The sequence below is a fragment of the Aptenodytes patagonicus genome, chromosome 1 (assembly GCF_965638725.1).
Source record: "Aptenodytes patagonicus chromosome 1, bAptPat1.pri.cur, whole genome shotgun sequence".
Taxonomy (NCBI): Eukaryota; Metazoa; Chordata; class Aves; order Sphenisciformes; family Spheniscidae; genus Aptenodytes; species Aptenodytes patagonicus.
The window spans coordinates 39,068,899-39,094,784 of record NC_134949.1 but is presented as its reverse complement, the minus strand read 5'-3'; the positions used below and the strand labels follow the sequence as shown (position 1 = coordinate 39,094,784).

At 40.5% G+C, this 25,886-nt stretch overlaps 1 protein-coding gene across 6 annotated transcripts in view; it reads left to right on the top strand.

The window, feature by feature from the left end:
• Positions 1 to 25,886, top strand: part of GRIP1 (glutamate receptor interacting protein 1) — a 341,605-nt gene that overhangs the window by 86,521 nt on the left and 229,198 nt on the right. For 4 of the 6 annotated variants that reach the window (XM_076332386.1, XM_076332385.1, XM_076332383.1 and 1 more), the window contains exon 1: positions 15,736 to 16,093. The exons of 1 other annotated variant lie outside the window; for it this stretch is intronic. In XM_076332386.1, coding sequence (XP_076188501.1) covers positions 15,961 to 16,093 — 133 coding nt within the window. In that variant the 5' untranslated portion in view covers positions 15,736 to 15,960. Of the gene's footprint in view, positions 1 to 15,734; positions 16,094 to 25,886 lie in introns of those variants that run through there. One more of the 6 variants, XM_076332382.1, reaches the window with a different exon arrangement.

Below are 25,886 nucleotides of genomic sequence, written 5' to 3'. Positions count from 1 at the left end.
GGGTAATATGTACCTAATCACTTGCTCTTCATCCTTGGTTTATATAGTTGAATATTCCTGCTTATTGGAATATCTTGCATTTCTCTCTATTGAAAGGCATCCTGTTTCTTTCAGATGATTACATCAGTCTGTTTATTTTATATTCTAATCTGCTCGTCCAGAGTGCTTGCAGTTGGTCTAAGATTGGTGATGTGTTGGGATTTATTCATGACCTAGATAGATAAGTATTGAAATTGCACATAAAGGTTTGAATATGTATAATGTATAGAAAGCAAAATAGTGAATAGCAGTGGATCCAAAAAGTTCCAAATTATTTGCTTTTCTGTTTGGACTCAGTATAGCTTTCCAATCAGTTTTGTGTTCACCCTGAGATAGGCAAACTTTCTTTAAGAGAGTGACATCTATTACGTTCTTGTGAGAATATTTAGTTAGCACATATGACATCTATTGTGTTCTCTTTGTCTACATGGTTTGCTGTCTTGCTGCTGATTTGGCATGATTTAATCATGAGAAATCCAGGTTGGCTAGGGTTTTTTCCAGGTGCCTTCAAACTGTTCTGTTTCATTTTTTAATTCCAGTATTTCCTTGGAAGAAAGTTTAATGCCAACTGTGTAAAGATCTTCCCCTCCCTCCCTCCCTCCCTTCCTCCCTCCCTCCCTCCCTCCCTCCTTGTCTCTGCCTTTTTTTTACAACTGAAGTTGACCTTTTCTAGTTGTCTCGCATCTCCATGAGTTCTCAAAGATGACTACTAATGGCTTTGAGACTGTTGAATTATCACAAGCCAAGCCATAGCTCCTCTAGTTGCAATAGTGAAGAAAATCTACCTCATGCAAATATAGTGGAATTGCCAGCAGTTGCTGAGATCTTGTCCAGGACATCAGCAGTAGTCACTTATCTTACATGAAGGTGCCATGGACTCTTTTAATGACCTCCATTGACTAGTCCTTAGTTTTAGGTCCAGTTTTGAACTAACGTTAAGAGTCTGAGTTGTATTAACCTTAATTGTGACTGGACAAAATAAATTAATTCTCTTTGTTCTTAATGGATGTTGATGTGCCCGTTAAAAATAAATACACATGAATTTGGAAGAAGGCCTGCACGTGGCTTGAATATTACATTTCTTCCCTTGCAGTCAGGCCATTAACATAATTTAAACATTGTTCTGCGTAAATTTTTAAGCAAATGTACACAGGCATTAGCATAACCCCATTTCTAGACAACCCCCTGCAACTCTGTGCTGCCAATTTAATATTGTTTCAAATACTGTGACTTCATCTGTTGGAACATTCACTACCTACTAACTTGCTGAGAGTTTAAAAAAACCCTTGAAAATGTTTTCCCTTGGTGAATAATTGTCAGTCCGTGTGTAACTCCTGACGTTGGTGATACTGTGATATTTGGCCCTTTGAGCTCAGACTGTCCATCTAGGGGCAAAAGAGGGCGGATGAGTGAGAAATGGAAAGAAGCTGGTAGGATGAGGCAGTGGTTAAGCCATATGCATCATTTCATGGTTTCAAGGTACTGGTACCCATTGCGGCCCCTTGAATTGCTGTGATGCTTGGCTCAAAGTCAGTGGCACTCTGCCCAGTGCGAAAAGCATAGTCCAACTCTAATATCTCAATCCTGAGCTGATTTCTCACAGAAATATGAAATGTTTTTTCACCTTGTATTTTGTGAATGGGTGTGCATTTTGTATTTTGGGTTTTCTTGTGGGTTGCTCCCCCCCCCCCCCCCCCCCCCCCACCCCGTTTAGAAATATGGATTATTTGGAATGGTAGCCCACTCTATAGGTTAGCTTCTCATTGCAGAAAGATTGAAGGACTCTCAACTCAAGACAGTTACTTGATGTACTGAACAATATTGCCAATATAGGACTTCAAAATATTGTAGAAGTGGGAAAAATAAGGAGGAGGGTAAGTGCAAAGAGTTAGTAGGGAAGGGTCTGGCTTGATTTGGATTTTGCCTTTTGACTTCAAGAATATCTTTAAATTACATTTTCAAGCTTTTCTCCTAAATTTTGTATGCTTTAAACTTGTACTTGAACTACAAGTTGAAATTCTCATTTGCTTTAGTCCAGGAGCTGGTGTTAAAGCAGCTTATCAAATATTAGTAGGCACACAATGCCTTCAACAATGTAGTTTTCGGAAACAATGCCACTAATATTCAAGTGTCACGTTTTCCCTTTCATCTCTTGGAAGTGGCATCAGGAGGGATTCTGGGAAGATTGGCTGCATTGGCAGACAGGAACCATCTTATTAAATCGAATTTAAATCCTCATTTGATAAACTTAAGTGTGACTCATAATTTTTTATCTTTCCCCTCAAGTGGTTATTAAATGCGCGAGGTAAAATAAAAGACAGAACTGCTCATAAATCATTAATGCATGCATTAGTATAGGACTCAATTTTAGCCTGACTAGCATACATACTATTAAGGAGTATAGACTAGTCTTCCCAAACCAAATGGTTAGTCTTTTTCCAAAATTAGTGACAGAAATTCTTCCATTCCTGTGTTCTTGTTACAAAAAAAATGGCACTGTGACAGTTGTCAGTTCTGTAACGCAGATACACTGTGTTAAAGAGCCGTCACTTTTTAAGGCCTGCAAGTGTTTTTTCTCCCCCAACTCCTGCAGGCTTTATTTTTGGCATTATCTGCCAGGTCTCAGGTTTTGGACTCTCTGCTCACGTGTAACGGTTGATAACATCAAGAACATAAGCAGCAAAATAAAGGGTCTTCCCCCACCTGCCCTTCCATGTGATTTCCTTTAGGTTGTTGTAGAGGAACCCCTAAAGCTTGAATTCAGGATCCGACAAAAACCTCCTTGAAATTCGATGACAGTTTTTCCCATTGGCCTCAGTAGATGATAGTGTTCAGAGAACTCACTGTTAAAGGTAACCGTAACCAAAATAAAAAATTTAAACAATTGTTTTTTATTACTGACCAAGAGGGAGTCTGGCCCAAATATTTTGCATTTTATGTCTAAAATCGAGCCATGGACAACTGAGATGGAAGCCATGACTCTGGGAATAAAAGGCAGTATGAGTGAACGCGCTGAGCAGTGGTCTTCCTCCATTTGAACGGGCTTCTCTACATGAGAATAGAGGCAGGAGGGAAAGAAAGTGCGAGAGAGACTGTTTCCAGACATGGGCAGGGTGGAGCTTAATTTTATTGTCTGAAGCTATTCAGAGTAGCTTTATGCCGTGTGGGGAATCAGTTATTGGGATATGTTTTGGTGGGATGGAGATGGTGGGTCCTTCAGAAGGGAATCTTTTGGGACAAAAAAGAACATGCTTAGAAGCAACCAAGCAGTGCTTCTAATTAACTTTTGTTTGCTTTTTGTTTTCTTTTTTCTTGGAAGATGCAAAATGCTTATTTCTCAACTTCCTTTGTTTGTTTACAGTAGTTTACAACTCATTAGAGATCCTAAGTCCTTTTCAGAGTTTTGCAATTCTTGTTCAATTAGTCGTCTTATTTGGCAATTAGACCGAAATGAATTTTCATTCTTTGAAAAAAATGTGATTTAATGTATTCACTGAGATTTGAAGTGGTAATGAGTTATGATGTCTTGTAACTGAACAGTATTTTTTAGCTAACAAAATCATTAAAAAGTTAGCAGTTGTATATATTTGGTTATTTGTTTTGTATAGCAACTCTGGTGTAGTACATCAAATGCAGTAGGAGTATCAGAAAATAATAGCTATCCCTTGAGTAAACAGATCTGGAATTTTCCTTTAATTTTCCCTTTAAAATACACATCAGTGTAGATTCAACCCATGTTAAAAAAAATGATGAACAGAATTTTACGTCTGTGTACTGTAACAGTTAGTCATCCTTTCACACAAGGCCATATATTTTCACTGGCTTCATAAAAAGAAAACTTCTAGTAGTTTTGTCAGTGTATCAGAATCTCCACAAAAATAGTGCACGGGTTTACTTTTCTATTTTTTCACTAAAAATAATTCTGGGAGTACTAAATATAAAGAAAATTATCTTTAGCTTCTGTATTTTCTCAGCATTTTTAGTTTCAAAACTGAATTTTTCATGACAGTTCAGACACAGGGTTCATTAATGCACTTTTAGTGACTCTTACTGATGATGCAGTTTGTAAAGTTATTGTAAAGTGAAATTAGAGTAAATGTGACCTAACTTTGCAGTTCTGCAAAATCTGTAACAAAGTGACTAGCAAATCAAGCGACTTCATCCATCTGTGAAATATTTCAAGGTCAAACCTTTATTGGCTACAAGATTTCTAACTAAAAAGACAGAGGATGACAGTACTTACAGTTTCGTAATATTTGCTTACTGAGCGTGAAATGAAATTTAACAGTGTGACATGTCTACATTTGTAAATTTATTGTAGTTGTTTAGACTTCTTGGAAAATGAAATGTCAAGCTATCACCCTCAGCTTCCAGAACGTGATCTTTAGGTCCAACAGAAAAGTTCACTTTTTTTTTTCTTCTTTAAACCAGTGCAAGATTATTTTCATTTCACTTACATTTTCCTGAAGTAAAACAGAACTTGTGGCACAACTGCATCTGAAGTTAGGATGTGGCAATACCAATGCAGACGTGAGCGTCTGATGCAGCAACTGCTCATTATCATAGCACTCGCTACCACTGGGCATCATGTTCAGCTCACTGGGACAGTGCATGAGGTTAAGCTCTTAGAAGATTTATAGATTGAGATCCTATATTATAGAAGTACAAAAAGGCTGTGATCTCCAGCTGAATAGGTAGTGCATGGAATAATTTACAGACAAGCCAATTCCAAGAGTAGAGAGTAGGACGGTAAATTGTAAATACCTGAAACACCTTTTTTTAAGGGGTTAAACTCAGACGTAAGTTTTTTTTAAGGAGAAAGAAGAATTGCAAATTCCAAATTAGTTTATTAAAGAATCTTAAATGTCAGTCAATACCATGTAATACTCTGTGCAGAATATGGTATAAAAGCAGGGAGAATGCATGAGCGTTTCTACAGAGTTGCTTTAGTGCTTCTGAGCAAAATTCTAATGGTTGAGTAATCAAAATACCAGTAATTAACAAGTCAGTTTGTAAAATACATATCCAGTCTGAATTTTCATCTTTTAGAACTGTTGTCTATAGATATATACTGAGCATCTAAAACAGTGAAAATGCTTCTCATCTGGGATGTCTGCAATAAATTACAAACCTCTTTAGGATAGTGAAGTTAGCTGTGTCAGTTTTGTACACTGACTGATAATAATGCATCTGGTCTCGTGTAAAATTTCCTTAATTTTTTCTTTTATCATTTGGTTAGTGTTGGCGAAAACTGAAGTCTTCAAGTCTCTTGGTCTCTTGAATCTTGAGGTGATTAATTATGAGCTGTGTTGCTTCATGCACGTGTTAGGAAATACGAAACTTGCTCTTCATCTTCTGTGGCTTTCATAATTAACCAAGAGGAGAATGCTATGTGTTTCTTGATACGCACGTTTTTGACTCAGGTGTCCAAATACATCATAGGGAGCAAAAACTCCAATAGTTGCAGTAGCAAGATTCCTGCAACATAACCTGTAGACCAAGAAAGAAACAACGCCTGAAGATATGGATCTGGTTGACGACAACAGGGAAGAGAGAGTGAGGATGAAAACGTGTTATGCAAGGGAATAAAGTGGATGCGTTAGGGATGACTTCCTGAGAACAGCTTGATAAGCATTTGTATTTACCAATGACGAGGAGGGCCACAAGAGAGGAGTGAAGTAAACCCTGAAGTACAAAGCATCATCAAAGGGGAGTTTGAAAAATTGGGCTATTTTATCTCTGCTAAGTGCCGCAACATGTAAACTCAAAGTAATATTTTGTTTGGGAACTAACAACTTTTGAAGAGAAGAAACCTCAATAATCCTATCACTTCTGGAATGTATGCTGAGGTCAATGACCTCATAGTCTTTTACAAACAAAAATAAAAGTATTTGTTCTACCCTGTATCATTACCCTGTGAAGGGTGCAACACTCAACAAATTATCACTTTACATTTAGTCCCACAATTTTATATGACACAGCTGTTATTGTAAGAATGAATTTCCAGTAGAAAATGTCAAAACTTGTGGCAGAAGTGGATGAGTTTCACAAGCCAAGGATGTAATGCATTTTTTCCTTGTGGTTTGCCTCTTCACATTCAAAACCAGGAACACCAGTCTCATGGAGGAGAGCGGAGCAGACAGTTTTGAAGTCTGTATATTTGCTTTGTCTATATTTTCTTTGTTAATTGCTTAGCAACAGCGTAAAGCAGATTTTCTCTTTTTTTTCCTGGATGGAAGAAGGTGGACTTGCACTAGGAAACAAATTACAATCTCAACTGTAGAACCTGCTTTGTGCCCTTGGAATGGGGACAGAAGAGAAGTCAAACCTCATCCATAAAGAGGTGTCAGCAGCTCTCATTTCCCAAACTGCTGTTTGGCATGAGGGAGATAAAGTACCACACTTAATGTTCAATGGGCCTTGCTATTGTACCGAGGACTTGTGGATGGAAACTGTGATCCTTCAGTTCTGTGGACATGCAATACTCAGGCCTCATTAATGTGAGGTTACATGTGAAGTTGTCCTTTTGCCTTTAAAGCCTTGTGTTCTTTTTACTTGGTATGCTTTGTGGTTTGAGGTTGTGCAAGGACGACAGGAATTACTTAAAACTCAGGATTTAAAAAGAAAAAGGGACCAACTGGGTGTGGAGGATGTTTAGAGAGAAGGAGAAGGGCTAATCCGTCTGAACAACTGGATTCTTCGTTGCCATCATGTTGGCCTGTGCCTCTAGGGCAGGGGACTCTAGATGGATGGTTTAATTTGCATATATATTTACATAGTCTGTAATCATAAAATCACATGATCATAATGGAGAAATTGTCTGTAGTTGTTTTTTCTTGACTGTTGAGCAGAATTGTCTTCTTGTCAGAGCTCACCTGCAATAAAATCTTTCTATTTATCCACCGAATCTTGACCCTCATAAAACATATGGGGCTCAGGATACAAATTACTTTCTGGATGCCTATGTTTTTTCCCAGAGAGGCTTTTTCATTGCTCCAGTTTCCTAGTTGCAGTCTTCCCTGTCAGATTTCTTTCCTGTTGCACATCCTTTATTAATTCTAACCGCTCCTTCAATTTATTAAACGTATTACAAAAGTTTCTTGTGCATTTCTCTGATCAAAGAATTACTGCAACAATGGATGACTGGTGGATGTTTTCAAGAATGAAATGTAACAAGGTTTTCACTGCTACCAAATGATTACTGTTATTGGGTATTAGTAAGAGAAGAGGTAGAACACCCATCATGGTGCTGCTGGAGAGTACAGACCTTCCGCTGCACCAGGGAGTTTGTAAATTTGAATCTTTCATATGATATCCGTGATACAGAGAATTGATATTAGACAGAATGTGGGCAGAGAGGAGGATTTATATGAAATGGCACGTGGAGGAGGTTGCTTCTTTCTAGTGTTCCATATCATGCTGGTCCTTGATGAAACTTCTCTGTGCCCATGGAAGTAGGGTGGGATAATCTAAGGGAATACATGTGTGTGTGTACTTAGAGCTCACTGCTCAATGAGGTTGTGGCCATGGATGGTGGGGAAGAGTCTTGGTGAGTAGGATAGGATGCATCTATGGGAGGATGAGCAGTTGTTACGAGGTAAAAGAAACTTAAGTCCATTTAGTGGATGAAGGAAAGGCTGTGGATGTGGTCTACCTGGACTTCAGTAAGGCCTTTGACACCGTCTCCAACAGCATTCTCCTAGAGAAGCTGGCGGCTCACGGCTTAGACAGGTGGACTCTGCGCTGGGTCAAAAACTGGCTGGACGGCCGGGCCCAGAGAGTTGTGGTGAATGGAGTTCAATCCAGTTGGCGGCCGGTCACGAGCGGTGTTCCCCAGGGCTCAGTACTGGGGCCGGTCTTGTTCAATACCTTTATCAATGATCTGGATGAGGGGATTGAGTGCACCCTCAGTAAGTTTGCACACGACACCAAGTTGGGTGGGAGCGTTGATCTGCTCGAGGGTAGGAAGGCTCTGCAGAGGGACCTGGACAGGCTGGATCGATGGGCCGAGGCCAACTGTACGAGATTCAACAAGGCCAAGTGCCGGGTCCTGCACTTCAGCCACAACAACCCCATGCAGCGCTACAGGCTTGGGGAAGAGTGGCTGGAAAGCTGCCTGTCGGAAAAGGACCTGGGGGTGCTGGTTGACAGCCGGCTGAACATGAGCCGGCAGTGTGCCCAGGCGGCCAAGAAGGCCAATGGCATCCTGGCCTGTATCAGAAATAGTGTGGCCAGCAGGAGTAGGGAAGTGATCGTGCCCCTGTACTCAGCACTGGTGAGGCCGCACAGGCTCGAATCCTGTGTTCAGTTTTGGGTCCCTCCCTACAGGAAGGACGTTGAGGTGCCGGAGCGTGTCCAGAGAAGGGCAACGAGGCTGGTGAGGGGTCTGGAGAACAAGTCTTATGAGGAGCGGCTGAGGGAACTGGGGTTGTTTAGCCTGGAGAAAAGGAGGCTGAGGGGAGACCTCATCGCTCTCTACAACTCCCTGAAAGGAGGTTGTAGCGAGGTGGGGGTCGGTCTCTTCTCCCAAGTAACAAGCGATAGGACGAGAGGAAATGGCCTCAAGTTGTGCCAGGGGAGGTTTAGATTGGACGTGAGGAAAAATTTATTTACTGAAAGAGTGGTTAAACATTGGAACAGGCTGCCCAGGGAAGTGGTAGAGTCCCCATCCCTGGAGGTATTTAAAAGACGCGTAGATGAGGCACTTAGGGGCATGGTTTAGTGGGCACGGTGGTGTTGGGTTGACGGTTGGACTCGATGATCTTAGAGGTCTTTTCCAACCTTAATGATTCTATGATTCTGTGATTCTAATGTCACATAATAAAAGGTCTCTTGCATAAACTTTTACATGGAAAGAAGTGTCCAGCGATGGATTCTCCTGTAGCCTACCTTAAATCTCACGCATCACATTCAGGTCTTCCACTGTCAATTAACTGTGAAATCCCACCTACCTCAACCTTGTTTGATGGCACCCTATACCTCCTGTAGTCTACAGGTATGCAGCCTAAGAAAATATTTTGATGATTTTATACAAGAACTTAATTTAATGTATTTGCTAGGTATTTTTGTTCTAGTGAGCTGTAATTTAATTAATTATTCTTTCTTTCCAGTGCTCTACATATATTTTAATTATGGTTAGAATTGAAATGTGCAGTTTTTGAAAATTAGGGAAATATAATGGTTTTTACTCCTCACTGAGAAAAAACCTTATCCTTATTCCAAACCACTTCTCCATCTGTGTTTCATAGTTGATTTGAGATATAGTTTGTGCATAAAACAGACACAGTATGCAAAATCTTGGTAGTGTTCCCTCTAGCCATTTGCTATGTTTCTTTAGAAAGATGAAAACACCTTTAATTCAGACTTCTCAAAGAATTATGTTCTAGTTTTAGTATTTTAAAATATCAGTCTACTGCTTCAGCCCTCGAGGGGTTTCAAATACGGTTAGAGTAGTACTCTGTTTAGCTTTTCTTGTAGAATGATTATTGGTGTCACAAAATATTAAGCAAACTCAAACTTTTTTTGTACTTAATTTTACCTAAGTTGTATTTCCTTGGTAGTGGTCAAGTTAACATTTGTTTCTACATATTCGTGTATTCTAATTAGTCACTTATTTACAGCTAAATAGGCCAGAAAGAGAGGAAGAAAATAGAATGTATGCAAACTGTTTCAGCTGAATTGAAGGGGGAAAAAAAAGCTTCTTTTCCCTGAAGCATACATTCTGCATGAAATTCAACTTGACAAGTGACCCTTTTAAAACAGTGCTAGAAAGATTTCTCAGCATTCTCCATATACAAGAGGCAGCGTTCTTGTATTAAACCCGCAAGCAGCCCCCCAATTCCCCCTAAATGAATGTAGCCTCTTCCTCTATCCTTTGTGTTCTACTTTATCCTCATTCACTGCGTTGGCATTCACGGTTTTATGTGCACACTTACATGTGAGAAAATGTTGCAAAAAGCAAAACCATTGGGAATGTTAATAACAAAATAATATATATATATGATAAAACGCAATAAAGAACTCCAAGTATTTGCTGGCAGTTGCAAGTCTCTCATAAAAATGTGTGTGTTCACTTGAAAAAAAAGAAAAAAGCTTTGCCAGTTAATTTACAACTAGGTGACAGAAAAGCTGAACTCCAGCTCTTAAGTCTTGCATTCTTCAATTCAGGAGCAGAAGGAAACAATAGTCCATGATGGTATGTGAGCAACGAATAACAAGAATGTATGAATGACTTGTGAAACTGAGTGTAATGCATTAAAATCAGAGCAAACTGGTAATTTAACAGTTTATTAAAAGTATCAGATTTTAAAAATAACGGTAGTGGATGAGCAGTATTTTATCACCATCCAGTTCTCATGCAGCAATGTTCCAGAGATAGTGCACTGGTTATTCTGCATTTTTTTTCCTATTGTCAAATGAGAGAGATGTGCAGTATAATATTTAGTATGTCCCATGCTTTCAACGGTCTCTCCAGGCATCTTTAGGAGGAGCACAGAACTTGTGTTCAGAATTTTGCTTCAGACCGAGGGGTTTCAGGCGGTACTGTGGTACGTCAGGGGGGTGGTGGGCTGCTAGTTTCTCCTCACACACAATATTGACGTTGTACATGGCACTGCTTCTGCATATATGGACCATATGTTCTCACAGTGCTTAATAGATTGCAAATTACAGGCATTTGATAATTTTCAAATAGATAAGCTCACATTTTACACCAAGATTTTTAGGGCAAATTTTGAGTGGAAAATTGCAGCCTTGACATGAGCAATTACGGCATGTAAACAAACATCTGTTCTTGAAAAACTAGAAGGTCAGGCAAGATGATGCTGTAAGATGAATAAGGGGAATAGTTCCTTTGTCTGTTACTGCTGGTCTCCAGAAACGATGACAGCAGGTTATCAAAGACATCCCTCAGTTGAAAGAGGCGGAGAAGAAACGGTCTGTTCTTCCCTTTTGAGGTTTGTGGTATCTTTATGGTTAGGGGCTTGAGGGAGGAGGGAAAAGAACTATTTTCTGTGTTCAGCCGATCTCCAAGAACTGTTTATAGTCATCTTAATTTTTGTATTGTGCATTTATAATTTTGTGGGGTTTTTCCCAAGGGAGTAACCTGAAGCAGGTAGGTCTCTGTGGGTGCCGTTGTGTGCTGTCTTGCATGGTTGCCTCCCAGTGGGAGCGTTCCTTCCCTCAGCAGAAGGCTTTTAGGGGCTGCTCGGAGAAGCAGAGGGAGACACAGGAGGGTTCTTCCATCTAAAAGTTTTTTCTTTTAAACACTGAAACATGACAATGAACAGGATGCAAAATACCTGCTTAGAACTGTTAATATTTGGGGCCAGTTCCATTCTGTATTTATGATACAAAACGTTAGAGAGGCTTTCTTCATACACAGGCTCAGATTTCAAAGCATCATGTTTGCAAGCCCACTCAAATGGAAATCCTTGTTAAATATTTACTACCTTAGAGCCTTATCCATGGATACCAAAATGTTTTTCCTACCGCTTTCCCCAAATACTGGAAAAAGTGCTGTAGAAAATAGTTATGTCCCCTATGAAAGTTTGCCTAGATAACCTAGATAATTTTGTGCAAGTAAAAAGTTAAATTCAGATATTTTACAAGGTGAGAAACCTAATCTTTGCTATGGATAGAAAGGCAAGTTAAAGCTTAAATGCTTAAATATCTTCTAGAGAATTGTCCATGGCTGCAGGAGCATTTTTATGCCTCAGCTTAATTATTTGAAAAGGACAGTGTCTTAACAGTGTATTTGTTTTATTACTGCCATGAAGTCTTTTCCAAGAAGTCACGGACCTGAGACAGATCCGGTTTGATGGAGCTTCTTCTTAACGTAAACAAATTAGTTGTCAGAATGGAGAATGTAAATATTACCTAATTGGTGTCAGTTGGCAAAATTTTTCTTCTGCAAATCATGCTGGAGACAGCATGACAATCCTTGCTTCTTCTAAGGAAGCCACCTTGGAAAGCACTTGGTTTGATTGCAGTAGCTGTATTCACGGAGAAAGGATGAGCCAAAGCGCTTGAGACATATCTACATTGTAACTTCTGTTGTGGTATTATAACACCAGAAAATTGATTCCCCAAATTCTAGTTCAGATAGAGCTTCAGAATATCAACTGACACCTAATTTTATGCCCTCTGGGCATAATTATCCTATTCTCTTTGTCATTAAGGGATGAAACTTTCTGTCATCTCTGATGTTTTACGCTTTAAAAATTTGAAAGCCAGTGTTTGTTTCTTTCTCTGCTCCTCCCATAAAATCAATATGCCTTTCTGGAACTGTGGGTATGCATCTATTATGTTTCTGTTTTTTTATTCCTTTTCAAGCAGAAGGTTGCAATAGCCGTGTTCATTTCCATGAAGGAATGAGTTGTTCACCAGAAGAAGCTGCAGAAGGGTGAATCCTGAGCAATGGGGAGAGCAGTAGTTAACTGTTTGGGTTTTTTTTTTTTAACTACAGTAAACTGTGTTTGTGAAACTGAATTCTCTGTTTATATGTTTGAAAGTAGGACTATGATAAAATATTTACAGGTATGGCATGAGGAGTAGCTAATGAATGTCTCCAGTGTTCTCAGCAAAGCAGTAGAGGTAGTATGTAATGCATATGAAATGTAAGTTCTGTTCAGAAATCTTTATAGTATAATAAAACACTTAATACTCTGACTCCTATTAATATATAACAACATTGCCCTCCGTTAAGGTATTTTCTTCTCTTTAAATTGCCCTGAATACCAGAATATTTTAGGGCAGGGAAAATCCTATCAGAAGCTCAGCTTGTTCTAGGTTAAAAAAAAAAAAAAAGCTGAAATTGTTTGTCTCTGCTGTTTGCATTCGTGCAAAAGGAAACAGGTGTATAATTTACGTGCTGGCAAGACTGTGAGCTTGTGTGTTAGAAACTGTGGGCAACGCCTGCTTCTGCACCTTCTGCATCTTCGGTGTGGGAGATGGAGCCTGTCTTTGTAGACAGTAGTAGTTGGTGGGATACAGTGAAGAGCAGCAGAGCTTGAACCTGCTGTGCTTATCTGAGGAGTGTTAGTGCTCCCCCTCAACCCCTTCATGTATTACACACAAGATATGTGGGAGTCATTACCTTGAGCACTGATCAATAATACAGTTTAGTGCGTTTTTTCTGCTTTACTAAATTAGCCGTATACGTATGTGATGCACCTGGGCGATGCACTTCATGAGCACGAGGAAGAGAACGGAAGGTCCATTGCGCAAGGTAATGACATGCTTTCCAAAGCTCAAAATTTGCCCAAATTTAGATTGGTTCTCCCTAGAAAATGGTCAGGCAGTCGGTGTAATACATCTGGTGCTTACTGTGCTAGCTGAGATAATTTGGTTGCTCCCTTGTCTGCTTATTTGCTGTGTTGGTCTTGTTACGGAAAGGACGGAAGTCTCCCTGGGGTGCACTGTGGACCGGGAAGCCGCTTCTCCAGCAGAAGCTACTGTTGCAGCAACGTGTTTAGCAACAGTGGTGCTCGAGAAGGGTGTATTTACTTGATGAAAGCCAAGTGTCTGCTCGATTTCAGTTTTCAGCTCTCATTTAGAGGGCAGTTTAAAAGTGAGAAAGTTTTACATTTTCTCCTTTTTAAAAAGTAGCTGTATCATTTTGAATTGAACTTTATAATTTAACTTTATGGAACAGTGATGGCTGTCTTCAAGATTAACGTTTCTGACACCTACAAATAACTTTTTGCACATCTGTCAGGGAAAGCACTCTACAGGAGCAAATATAGCATCAAAACAACATTTCCCTCTCTGAAAAGAGAAGGTGCTGCCTCTACTGTAGGCTAAGTCTTTGTTTGGTTTTCATGTTTCATGATACTAATGTCATGTTTTTGCTGCTTGGTGACAGAGCACAGAAAAGACACGTGAATTGAAACCTGCAGAACATACAGTGATCCCTTCTTAAAGATCCATATAAAAAGTTTTATTGGCTTTTTTATTTTTGGTAATATGCCTGTAATATTCCTCTAAGGTCTTTACCCTTTGAAAGCTGAAAGCTGTGTGATAAAAACAGACTTGTAATAAAACACAACCTCCTTATAGAAGTTACACTAAAAGTAATTCTGGTAGTGCCCTTGGGGTGTTCATCAGCTAGCGACAGAGGCTGCATTTTCACAGTGGAAAAGCAGGGGCTGGTAGGGTCAAGGAGGATGAGTTTGTATTCCTGTGGGGAGCTTGGTAGGTGCATCCAGGGTTTTTTGAGCTTTTATGGATAAAACGGGTGTGGTTTTGTGACAATACTGTTTTAAAATACCTGGGAAGCTGGAACAAGCCCAGAAGAGTTCCAGTGCCTGCTTTCAGCGTGTGTTTGTTTTAGGGCCCTCAGATAGCAGGTCTAGCTGACCTCTACTAGAAAGTTTTACATGTTTCAAAACCAGAAAATCCCAACTCAATTCTGATCAATCTCAGCATACTGCTGTTGAAACAATGATAAATTGCAATCCTGGATTTTGCTTTACTTCTTCTTTTACGCTTCTTTTAAAAGAACTGCCCTGGTTTGCTCTTTGCAAAATAATGACTCACTGAAGTGTCTCACCAGAAACTAATCCCACCTCTGCCCGCTCTTCATTTTCCAAGTGGTGATCCTGTAAAATCAGTTTTACAGGAAGACTCTGACTTCCTCATGCTCATAGGTGCAAAATGGTATCTCCTGCAAGCATGTGTGCAGGTGACCATGTTCAGCACGTGGTTTGACTGAGGCGACTGATTGATCGCCAACTTGTGCCAGCAGACAGGGGAGGTCCTGCTGGACTAGAGACCTCACTTGGCTCGTGGGAGTGAGGTTACAAAAAAAAAACCCCCGTGGCAGATGTCAACGTGATAGGATTCGAGCAGATACTGCTTTTGTTCTTGTGCGGGAGGGAAACTTCATCAGAAACACGGATGAAATTCCAGCCTTATCTTAGGGAATGCGTGTGGGATTCAGGCACGCAGCAAGAGAAAAGAGCCAGCGCCTTTTCAGGCTTTTTGCTCCTGTCATCCTGTGCAAAGGATAGTCTGCCATACCTTAATTTTAAAGTTTTTAAAACTCTGCTGGGATTTTAAACAAGTATTGTCGTGGTGTGCTTGTGATGTCGCTTCCTTTGTTTGCTTATTACCATCTAGCCTGGCCAGCTCTATAGGAGACCTGTCTGTGGAGTGCCTTTTAATGTTTAGATCTAGCAGTGATTAGAATACACTAATGCCCAGTGGGTATATGTGTCATTTTTTAACAGCTGCCAAGCTTTCTCCCTGCAGCTCCAATTAACACATTCAGCACACTTGCCGGTGAGTGGGCTGTGTGTATGGATTAAACCACTTTGCTATTTATACATCCAACATATGCGATGCCAGAAATGGATCGACGTGTTTCCTCTTCTTGCAACAAATGAAATCAAATGGACTCCTGAGCCTGTTCCCGGGTAAATACGAGGGCAGTGTTTAACTAGCAAATGAAAACCTGTTTTGCCTTGAGATATGGTTCAGTCCATTGACTAACATCTATCCCCGCCTCCCAGCCCCTCTTCAAATGATGGAGACACAGGACAGGGAGCTCTCAGTGCTGGGCTTCCCCTCACTGGCAGGCAGGTCTCTTCAACTTTGTCCTCTGCTGTTTAATAACCACTTGAAATCCTGACTTTCTCCTTTTGCTTCAATATTTTCCTCCTTTGTCTATTTTCATGTTGAAATATTCTAGTCAGTAGATTTGATAAAGTCCACCCCCGTCCACCCCTCCTTTTTTTTTAAAGGGAAAACAATATGCTTCCTAGTCACAGCTGAGATAAGGGAGGGGTTTTTTAATGGTACCAGAGCGGCTGGTCGGAGGCTGCAGCTTTGCTCGGGTGCTTGCGGTTGATTCATGCTGGGACAGCTCTTTGTGAAGCAGAGGGCAAAGGGGGCTGCTGGCTGGTGCTGTGGAGGAAGGAGATGGAGCGCTTTTTGGGCTTCGTCAAGCAGATAAGAAGATCGAGAAGAAGAAAAGGCAAAAAGTACCGACCAGAGGAGGATTACCACGAGGGCTACGAGGATGTCTACTATTATGCCTCAGAGCATTTTCGAAGTAAGTATTTTGCATAACCTCATTTTCCTTTGACTGATAAATGCTATGCTTCTAAGATTTTAAAAAACTCTTAACCCCAAAACCACAAACAGTATTTCTTGCTTGCTAGAATCTGAGCCTCATGCAAGTATTGAAACGTCGGTTCCTGTTAGGGCTTTATCTGGCTGTGACTGCTGGTGAACAATACAAAGCAGCTGAAGTGGCACGGCAGCTCTCAAAGTAAGCGGGGTCTGTCTGCAAACCAGGTTACGATTTCAGGTGCAGTTAATTGAGTCTGACTGCTGGAAACCTTTTGTTAAAACACTTTGTGTTGAGAAGCGATAGGGTGGAAGGAGCCCTTGTATAATGCCTTTGGAAAGCCGCACAGTGGATATTTTTAAAGTGCTATAAAGGCAGTGATCACTCATTTGTAAGTTGGAGTTGATGATTAATGTTTGTTGCTGAGGGAGAGTCAGTCCTCTGAGCCTCCGCCGTGACCTGGTCTTTTCAGTAGCGAGTAACTCACGTGGGCTGCTTCCTTGCTGCAGGTGCAGGACCGCTCATGAAGAATTAAGTGGTGGGTTTTGTTTGCTTGTGCTCACGTGACAGCAGCAGCTCACCCGAAACCAAAATAAACCGCCTGCTCGGAAGTCCCTGTGCAAACTGTGAGCTGTTTCCTGCAGCTTGTTAGGGTTTGTCCCCTGTACCTGTCAGGCTTCAGAGCTGCAGGTCTGCCTTGGGCATCTGCTGGAGGAGGGGATGTGCCCAGAGGTGCCTGCGGGGACGGTGGGAGGGAAGCCACGCTCAGCCCCTGCCTGGGGTATTCTGCAGCGCTGTCAGGGCGAGGTGCTAGCAGTAGAACCAGTCATGCACAGAAATAAACTTTTCAAAAGGTTTCTGCTGTTCTGACCAGTGGTTTGGGAGCTTTGCAGTGAAGCTGTGCCTTTTGTTGAGCAGCTGAAGTTTGATGCACTTTTTTTGTTGTTCTGTACACAACCCCTCTCCTTCCCCCACCCCAATCTGATTTCAGCACTAAGTCTTTTATTTTGCAAAGCGCTTGGAAGGGTTTGGGGTTGTTCCAACCGATTTTGGAACCTCGCAGGTCGCACAAGATGTGGTTGTCACGATCTGCCCATGCAGGTCCAGAGGGCATTGCTGTGAACACTCACTGTTAAATTTTGTCTTATTTATGTTACTTCTGGTTTCTGTCATCCATCTCTTCCTGAAAGAGACTCTGTTTTCATTGGTGGTTCTTCTTCTTCTTACGTTGTTCCTCCCAACATGATATCAGCAGCATGTGTGAGTAGCTGTCGGTATCTTTTTGCATCATTTGGCTTCATTTCCATTTTGCTGAAATAAATTATAAGAACCTTACATTTGTTTTAAGAGAAAGCGATGAATGTGATTGCGCTTTACAGCACCGGAGTACTGCTATCCTGTTGAAAATTAGGAAGCAAGAGATTTTTTCCTCTTGGTTTTCTCCCAAAAAACCAGTGCACCACGCTTGCCTATCTCCAAAAGTAAACTAATGTAGAGTGTTTGGTTGTTTACTGGGTTTCTACTTAATACAATCTTCATCTCTTTCCATTTCAAAGAAAATTTACTATGCTGATAATCTCATAATTCATCTATGTTGTTAAGACTGAGTTTTTATAAGAAAAGACCTATTTTGGGGGGCAGTACAGTTGTAACTGGTAACATATTACTATAAAATCTTCTACACAAGAACTAAAAATTTTAAGTCTGCTTAGCACTGAAAAATGTTAAAATGATACATGTTTGTGAAAGCAGGTAACTTTTTCTTCCTTTAATATGTAAATCAAAGGAATGTGTCAAAGCAGGATGTCAAAATATTTCCCTAGCTGATTGTTGTTATTGAAGGTTTTTTAAATAAGAAAGCAAAACTCCTCCAAAAACTGTCACATGTAATAAGGATTTCCTGAATGCTGATTAATAAATTATTAACTCTTGACTTAATGTAAGGCATAAAGATTGAGCCAAATATCTAATAGGTTTTTCCTTTTATTCTACTTAGAAAATAAAAGGATAGTACACACTTCAGCCTGTGGAGGTCATAAGTATTTCAGACTGGATGAATGTGTGTCAGGTTTTGAAGTGGTGTTTACAACAGTGATCATAATATTCGGACTGAATGGTCAGAACAGCGCACAGTCCTATGGAGTTGAATGCACAAGGAGCTTGCAACTTCTTGCAGTTACTTAAACCAAACATGTCATAGGAGATTCAAGCCATGGAGTCGTCATAGGGATAACACGTCAAACACAATTGCTCCTCCAGTGCCTCTTTTGTCTGGTCTTCCCATGTGCTGTATGTGTCACTGTTCTTGTTGGATAGGTGTGGTAGCTACTTAAAGCAATGTACAAAATGTGAAAAGATGCTGCTGGTGCTACTATAAATGCTTTCTTGAAATTTAATTTCATGTAATGGGGACAATGAAATGTTTCATATTTAATTTAATTATGGTCTGGTGTTATGCTGTTTACAGTGCAAATTTAGAGTAATTGCAGAGCCTTTAATAGCCATTCCTTCTGCATTCGTATGCTTAGAAGAATGTGAGCTTGAGAATAAATTCCTATTTATTAGTATGATTCTCAGAGTATCAGTGCTAATGAAATCAAAGACCTGTTGTTCATTCAACTGAACAGATTTGAAACTTTTTTAGATTTAGTTTCCTCTCCGTTCATTGTTATCCATCCCTCTTCCGTCATCGTTTGAGTTATATACACAATTAGCTAGTGCATTTGAAGATTGTCTGAGCCAATCACTTAATGAGCTTGTTACTCTCTCTCCCCCCCCCTTCATAGTATTGCTTAGAGTGTTGTATGGAGGCAGAATTAATGGAAAAATGCAGGAACTACATCAGAACAACCAAAGGATCAAACAGAAAGAAAACAAAAATAGAATAGGCCTCTGGGAATCACAGGAAAAAGGTGACTTTAGTTTGTCCTCAGCCCAGCTGTGCCTGGATATTGGGATATCGTAGCTCCTGCTGTTAGGTATAGTCTTTACTCCTCTGAAGCTTTGTCATGGAAGACCACATTAGCTGTGATATTGGGACACAGCTGGATGAAAGGAAGATGCAAAGCTCCCTGGGTAAAAAAGAGACCCCACTCTTGAGTTAAACGTCTTTTTGCTTGGACATTTCATCCATTTGGGTTCAGTTAAATGGATAGCCTTTTTTGACATGCAACATCAGCTCTCTTTCTGGAGAGTCTCTTTCTGGGCTACAGAATGCTAGAATAATTAAATAATAATTTTGGTACACAAACACGTGTTGACACTAGTAGTGCAGGCGTCATACTCATTTCGGTGAGACTTTGCAGCGTGAACATAATGGGTGATGAAATTGTCACCCAACCTACTCAGACAAGTTGGTACTTATTGCATAAAATGCTTTAAAAAGCATTACATTTATCTTGTGCAGTATTATGGCACTGGCATTGAACCTGTTCCTTTTAATGAGGCTTTGCATGAAAAGCGCCCTTGTTATATTATTACTAAGACTGATAATGAATGTCAGGAATGCTGTGGAGCAGAGCTGCCTGGAACGCTCCCCAAAATGACATAGGTCCTTTCACTGAAGTCAGGGTGTTTTGCCAAGACCTTTGAGTTTCAGCCTAGTCTTGAGCAGGAAGGTGGTTTTGGGACCCAGCCTCATTTAGTCACCTCTGGCCAAAACAAACACAACCTCCCTCCTTCCCCCACCCCAATCTGATTTCAGCACTAAGTCTTTTATTTTGCAAAGCGCTTGGAAGGGTTTGGGGTTGTTCCAACCGATTTTGGAACCTCGCAGGTCGCACAAAATGTGGTTGTCACGATCTGCCCATGCGGGTCCAGAGGGCATTGCTGTGAATACTCACTGTTAAATTTTGTCTTATTTATGTTACTTCTGGTTTCTGTCATCCATCTCTTCCTGAGACTGTTTTCATTGGTGGTTCTTCTTCTTCTTATGTTGTTCCTCCCAACATGATGTGAGCAGCATACTCCATTGGCATAAAAGTTTTATTTTCTGTGTTGATGCAGTGAAAATATTAAAGAATGATCCCAAAGAACAATGTTTAAAGAATTCTACTAGTAAACTCCCACTCACCCAAAATGTCCCATTTTTTTAGCCCTGACCTTAAAATGTTCCATTTAGTCACTCAGAGTCCCACAAATAATTTTCTTCTATCCTTTGTCAAGGCCTAGTATATATTATTTGACAAGCACATTGATATTTTAGACAAAGTAGTCTGCCATAGTGTATCTGCAGTAAAGTCTTGTATTGTTTTTCTCTGTGATGCCCTTTATTAATTCTTCCACAATCCTTGTGTGAGAATCGTCTGGTTCCTCACTTTTAGGACAATCAACCTCTTTGAATTTGCCTCCAAAATGCATGTGATGATCTTTCCCTTCTTTCCATTCATTGTCCCATCTCTCTCCCTGTGTCATCATTGGAAAGCGAAGGAGGAAAAACTGAAAGTTTTGTATAACACCAAGTTGAAGATGTCCTCTTTGTTGACTGAAGTTTGGGAATAATTAGTTAAAATGAATATTGGATATATGATATGCTATTTGGGATGATGTCAGCAGAAAAACTCCACTTGGGCATTATTCTCCAACACGACTCAATGTTATGGTACAGAAACTCCCTCAGCTGCCAAAATCTCACTAACAAATGTCTTTGCATTTCATAACCTGGGTGGCTTTAAAGCTGTGTTAAATATTGATAGAAGAAACTTGCTACTGAAATAGCACCAAGACAAAGCACCAAGGGAAGTGATATGCCTATGGCTTCTTAATGCTGTGGTTGGTAGCAGCATTGTTCTTGTCAAGATTTTCTCCATTTCGTAAATTGGTACAAATAGTTCTTGTTTGCAGCAGTCTCATAGATTTAATAGGGGTTGTAAAAGAGTTAGTGGTTTTATGAGTAATGTGGTGACAAGGGCATTGACTATCTCTAGCTCAGGTTGCAGAGATGTTAATTGATCTTAAGGGTGAGGAATGCAGGACAACCGCTTTTCATTTTATAAAGAGTGCGTGTTGCTAGTCTGCAGTTTAATTGGATGTGTGTGTGCGCGTGGGGGGGCTTCTCCTCCCATCCCAGATCTTGTCATGTCAGTACGGTAAAATCTCAGCTTTCGTTGAAATTAAAGGTAATACATTTGCTGCAGGCTACAAGAAAAAAGGCGTGGTAACCTGAGCAGAGAATATGGCAGGCCTTGAAAACACAATAAAAATAACCTTTTTTAAAAAATAACTAAATTTTATTAAAGCTTCTTATTTCCTTCTCCTTAATGACTGTTTCATGATTGTTGGACCCTGAAGATTTTCATTAATGTATTACAGTTCTTCAGTATTTCTGTCTGTTTTCCATAAGTCACTTTTTTCCTGAGGTCTGGATAACCCCAACACCACGAGTTCATCAGGAACGGGGTGCGATGCCCATGTCCAGAGAGACTCTGACATCACAGGGCCACTGTCCAGTTGTCAGTTTGCAAGCCAGGCACGGTGATAAATAGGACGACTGTATGTGAGCTTTACTGCTGTGACAGACTGTATCAACTTTCCCATTCAGAGATTTGTGAATGAAACAAAAGTGGCAGCAAGTGACTGTTGTGTTTCAGGCACTCCTTAGATCAAGGCATTGTACCCTCATGCTGTTTCTGTTGCTTTTTCATCTTCATGTGTGTTAGATTCTGGTTTGTTTGTTTGTGTTTTTTTTTAAACAGTTGGTCATTGCATCAAGTGCAGTTTTGTATTTCATGACAACCATCCTCTTGCAAAGGGTCGCTTGACTTCTGATGAACTATGTGCGTGTTTTGGAGGTGACGCCGTTTATCTACTATCTTGTTTGTCATGGTCGTTAGTGAACGTATCCTTTCTAGAAGAACCCAAGAGGTGGAGAAGAATTACATATTATTCTCATTTTATAGATAGCAAACCAGTAAGAATGGGTTATAAAAAGGAGAATGTTAGCAGCTCTTGAGCATCCCATGAAATTATTTAGGTCTTCCAAGCCCATAAGAAATATGCATTAAAATCTTATTTTACTCCTTTCCTGTTTTCTATTAGTTAAAAACATGTAAACCTCAGGATGGGGCTTGTGTTTGTAGATGCTTAAGCTGTTTGAATAGTGGCTTTAGCCGCATTATGTTGTTTATATAAATTCAAAGGTAATTAAATTGGTGGTGTAACATGGTGATGTTACTAACGTGATACCCAGCTGCAGAGTCTGTCAGTGAGGCACCCGAAGCTGTGGGGTTTCCTGCAGGACTGGAGCAATGCGTTTCTTGTAACCAGGCAGGCGTGTGCCAGTTTTGGTGAAACATTTTCGTTATCCGTGAAACATGCCACAGAAATTTTACATTTTTTTTTTTGTCCTAAAGCAGCAGTGCAACAGCCAATTTAAGTTTGTTAGCAATAGGATTACTTTTTTAAATGACCCTTTGTGGCTCTTCTACAAGTGGCCCTTAGACTCCTGGGGCAGCACAGAGCATGGATGGTAAAACATTGCTTTAGAGTTACTTGAGGGAAACCAGCTTATTTATTATAAACCACTGAAATAACGAGACCTGAGTTACCTAATTCTTTGCATGAAGCGTAAACACTTCTCCTTGCTAGCAATTATGAGCGTACATTTTCTGTGCTACTTTTCTTTCATTTACTTTCCAGTCCTATCCTTTACTGATTTATTAAAGATCTTGATTGTCCCTGCTCACGAAATGTATTCATTATAGGTCTTCCTCCTCTTATAGTGGTTGCTGGTATGAGGTTGTACCTCCAGTGTTTTTGAGAATGGGGCACCCTTTATATTTTAGTATATCTATAATATATGATGTTCAGGTTCAAACAATGAAACTTAGAGAGACCTTGACTTCCTACTTCCTGAAATGATGTATAAGTTCATGTTTTTCATCATGACTTCATCAGTTTACATCGTGAACATGTAGTGATGTGATTATTTTTTCCCCTTGGATATTGTGAAGCGAATGAAACATCAGGTTTTATGAACTAAGTTTAGAGAGAAAGGTAAAAGCAACTACTGGGGTGTCAGTTTTAATATTGGCCTTCAGTTCCAATGGAAAACTTAAAGCAATTAGTGGAATGAAGAAAGAGACAACAATATAAGCCCCTCGCTGATGAGATTATAAACATTTATTGAATGATTGCTGTGTTTTTTTCAGTAGGGCACGCCAGCAGCTATAATTAATCATCAGCATGAATATAAACACCTGTTTACCATAGATATTATTTGTATAAGGCAAATTCGGTAGTCATCGTATGTGCAGAAATTACTAGGCAACTTTGTTTAATGTTTTTCAGCAGAAAAAAGCAGGGGTAGTGCTGTGGCTGGGCGCAGGAGTCTGTGATGATCAGACTGCTGAGGACCCGGGCACCTGAACACTACTGATTTTTTTCAGTGTATTTTCTAGTTTCCCTCTGAAACCCAGGAAATTATACAGAAATCGGTGTGCAAGACTACTGCAGTTCTGAGGGCATGTACTCCAAATTTAAAAGGCAGTAGAACTAAGGGTGCCTATAGAACCTTAATTTGGCCTCTTTAATGAGTCCGTAATGAAGGACTACCTGCTCATTTTTGCTGCGGCGCTTGGAGGAGGCCGTGCCAAGTCCCGGTGTGGTGTTGTACCTGCCTTCCCACCACCTGTCCCGTCGGGGCTCATCCCTCGTTTCCCTGATGTGAGAGCTTGAATTTGCAGATGTCTGGCACAAGTTGCTGTAGCATGCCAAGGGAAATATGGTTTGTATATATTAAAAATTATATAAGCCTAACTACTCTGAAAATTCAGCCGTAAGGCATCTCAGGCTGCAACCTTTAAATTGGTGCATACCTTTCATGATAATCTCTCCGTGCTCTAGTTCTCCACCTGTGAAATGAGGTTAATGGTACCTCTCCTTCACTGGTATGCTATGAAAGTAAATTAGTGTTTGCTAAGCTCTCAAATGCTTTAGTGATGAGCACCATAGAAGAGCTCAGGAAGAAAATAATGTCTGTCCAGAGAGGAGGGCTTGAATAGTGTGTGGGAACTAAGGCATGGAATTACACTTTGAGCAGTGAGGGAAAAACAAAGTCTTGAGTAATTTTTTTGGTAGTTAAAATCATTTATTCTGGGCATTAAATGAGACAAGGTCTCATGAAAAAGTAGGCAATCAGGTAATTAAAGATTGTGTTGTAATGCATATGCAAAAGGAGGCCAAATTGAGGCTTGCTAGGAATTCTCAGACCTGGCACTTGCAGCTTGCAGTTTGTTTTTTTTTTTTAATGGTTTGTGTGTACGTGTGCACGTAGCAGAGAATAGGGAGCAGCAGTTCCTTGGGTTTTAGCATGCAGTGAAAATTCAAGAACGGTAGGTTATGGGCATAATACTTGCTATAAATGAACCAAAATCTCCTTGGTGTTAAGATGGCAGAAGTAAATTTTGGTGAGTGGCCACAGGATCTGATCACACACGTAGGACTTAAGTGCATTTTTTAGTACAGTCCCCGTGCTGACACTGGGAGCCCCACGAGCAGCTGTGGGACCGAGGAGGGAGGAATTGGGTTTTTTTTTCGGCTGTCCCTGGGCACTTTGAACAGATGACGAGAGACAGTCGAGGAGAACTATCCTTGGAAAAGGTGGCCAAGGGAAGAGCCAAACTGAACGGGAGGGGGCAGGGTGCTAGAGGAGATGTGATACTCATCACCCTGCAGGAATCTGTGGGGTGTGGAGGACCTTGCTGCTCTGCTCCTCCATCCCCACAGAGGGAAAGCAAGGAGTGAACCCTTCAGATTTGCCCAGCCTGTTCTGTACTCGCTAAACATGATTTAAAATCTGGAGTCCCTGTGTAAGGCACACGGACACCATGTCTTCTGCATAAAGCTGATGCTGGAGATAGGCCATCAGAGATGGTTTCCAGGTGTCAAAATTAGGCTTGTAGGTATAGCTCTGGTGCTTGTGAGACCTGCGTGTACGTGCTGGGGTGTGGAGTTGAGGAGGACAAAGAAGATGGAGGGGAAGATATTTATGGGTCAGTGAGAAATTTCTTTGGAGTCACTCAAAACTTAACTGGACAAGGCTGGAAGCACGCTGATTTACCTGTTTAACTTAGATCCAACTTCAAAGCTGGCTGTGCTCTGAGCAGGGGACTTGGGTGAGAGGACTTCCAGAGAGCCCTTCCAACCTCAAATATTGTGTGATTTTATGAAAGGGAACTTTGGTTGGGAGAAGAAAGAAGGACTGTGGAAGGCAGAAAGGAGAAAATAGAGATCAAAGACAGCTGTGGGGGAAATAACTTTGAATGAAACTACAAAAGAGAAAGTGAAACCAGAAGTACGCAGATACCATGTGAAGTATTAACTCAGTAAATTGTGTTTTCACATTTGTTCACAAATACTTCCCTTGGGTATGTTTTAACAAGCTCTGTGGCTGCTCAGATCTATGTTATTTTGATAACACTCCCTCTCCCAGAGAGGGAAACTCCTCGCTCAATAATACACCTTGTTGTTATTCCGTCAGCTGGTAGCATCTCTATTAAAGGGGGGAAAAAAAAAAAAGGATTCACAATGTATTACAAATAAATGCAGTAAAAATGAATGGTACACAAATACATATTTTAAATACAGAGTGATATTAGCTTTTTGCCCTTGCTTTCTGCAGGTTAGAGTAGAAAATAATTTAAAGCCCTGATGACCTGCTACCTGCGCCCCATTTGTAGGAGCCCAGTTGAAGTTGTGTAGTCAACAGGGACCTCTCAGAGATGGGTCACGGCAGAAGCTGCGGGCTGCGGTGCCAGCTGTATTAGCGCTGAATGCT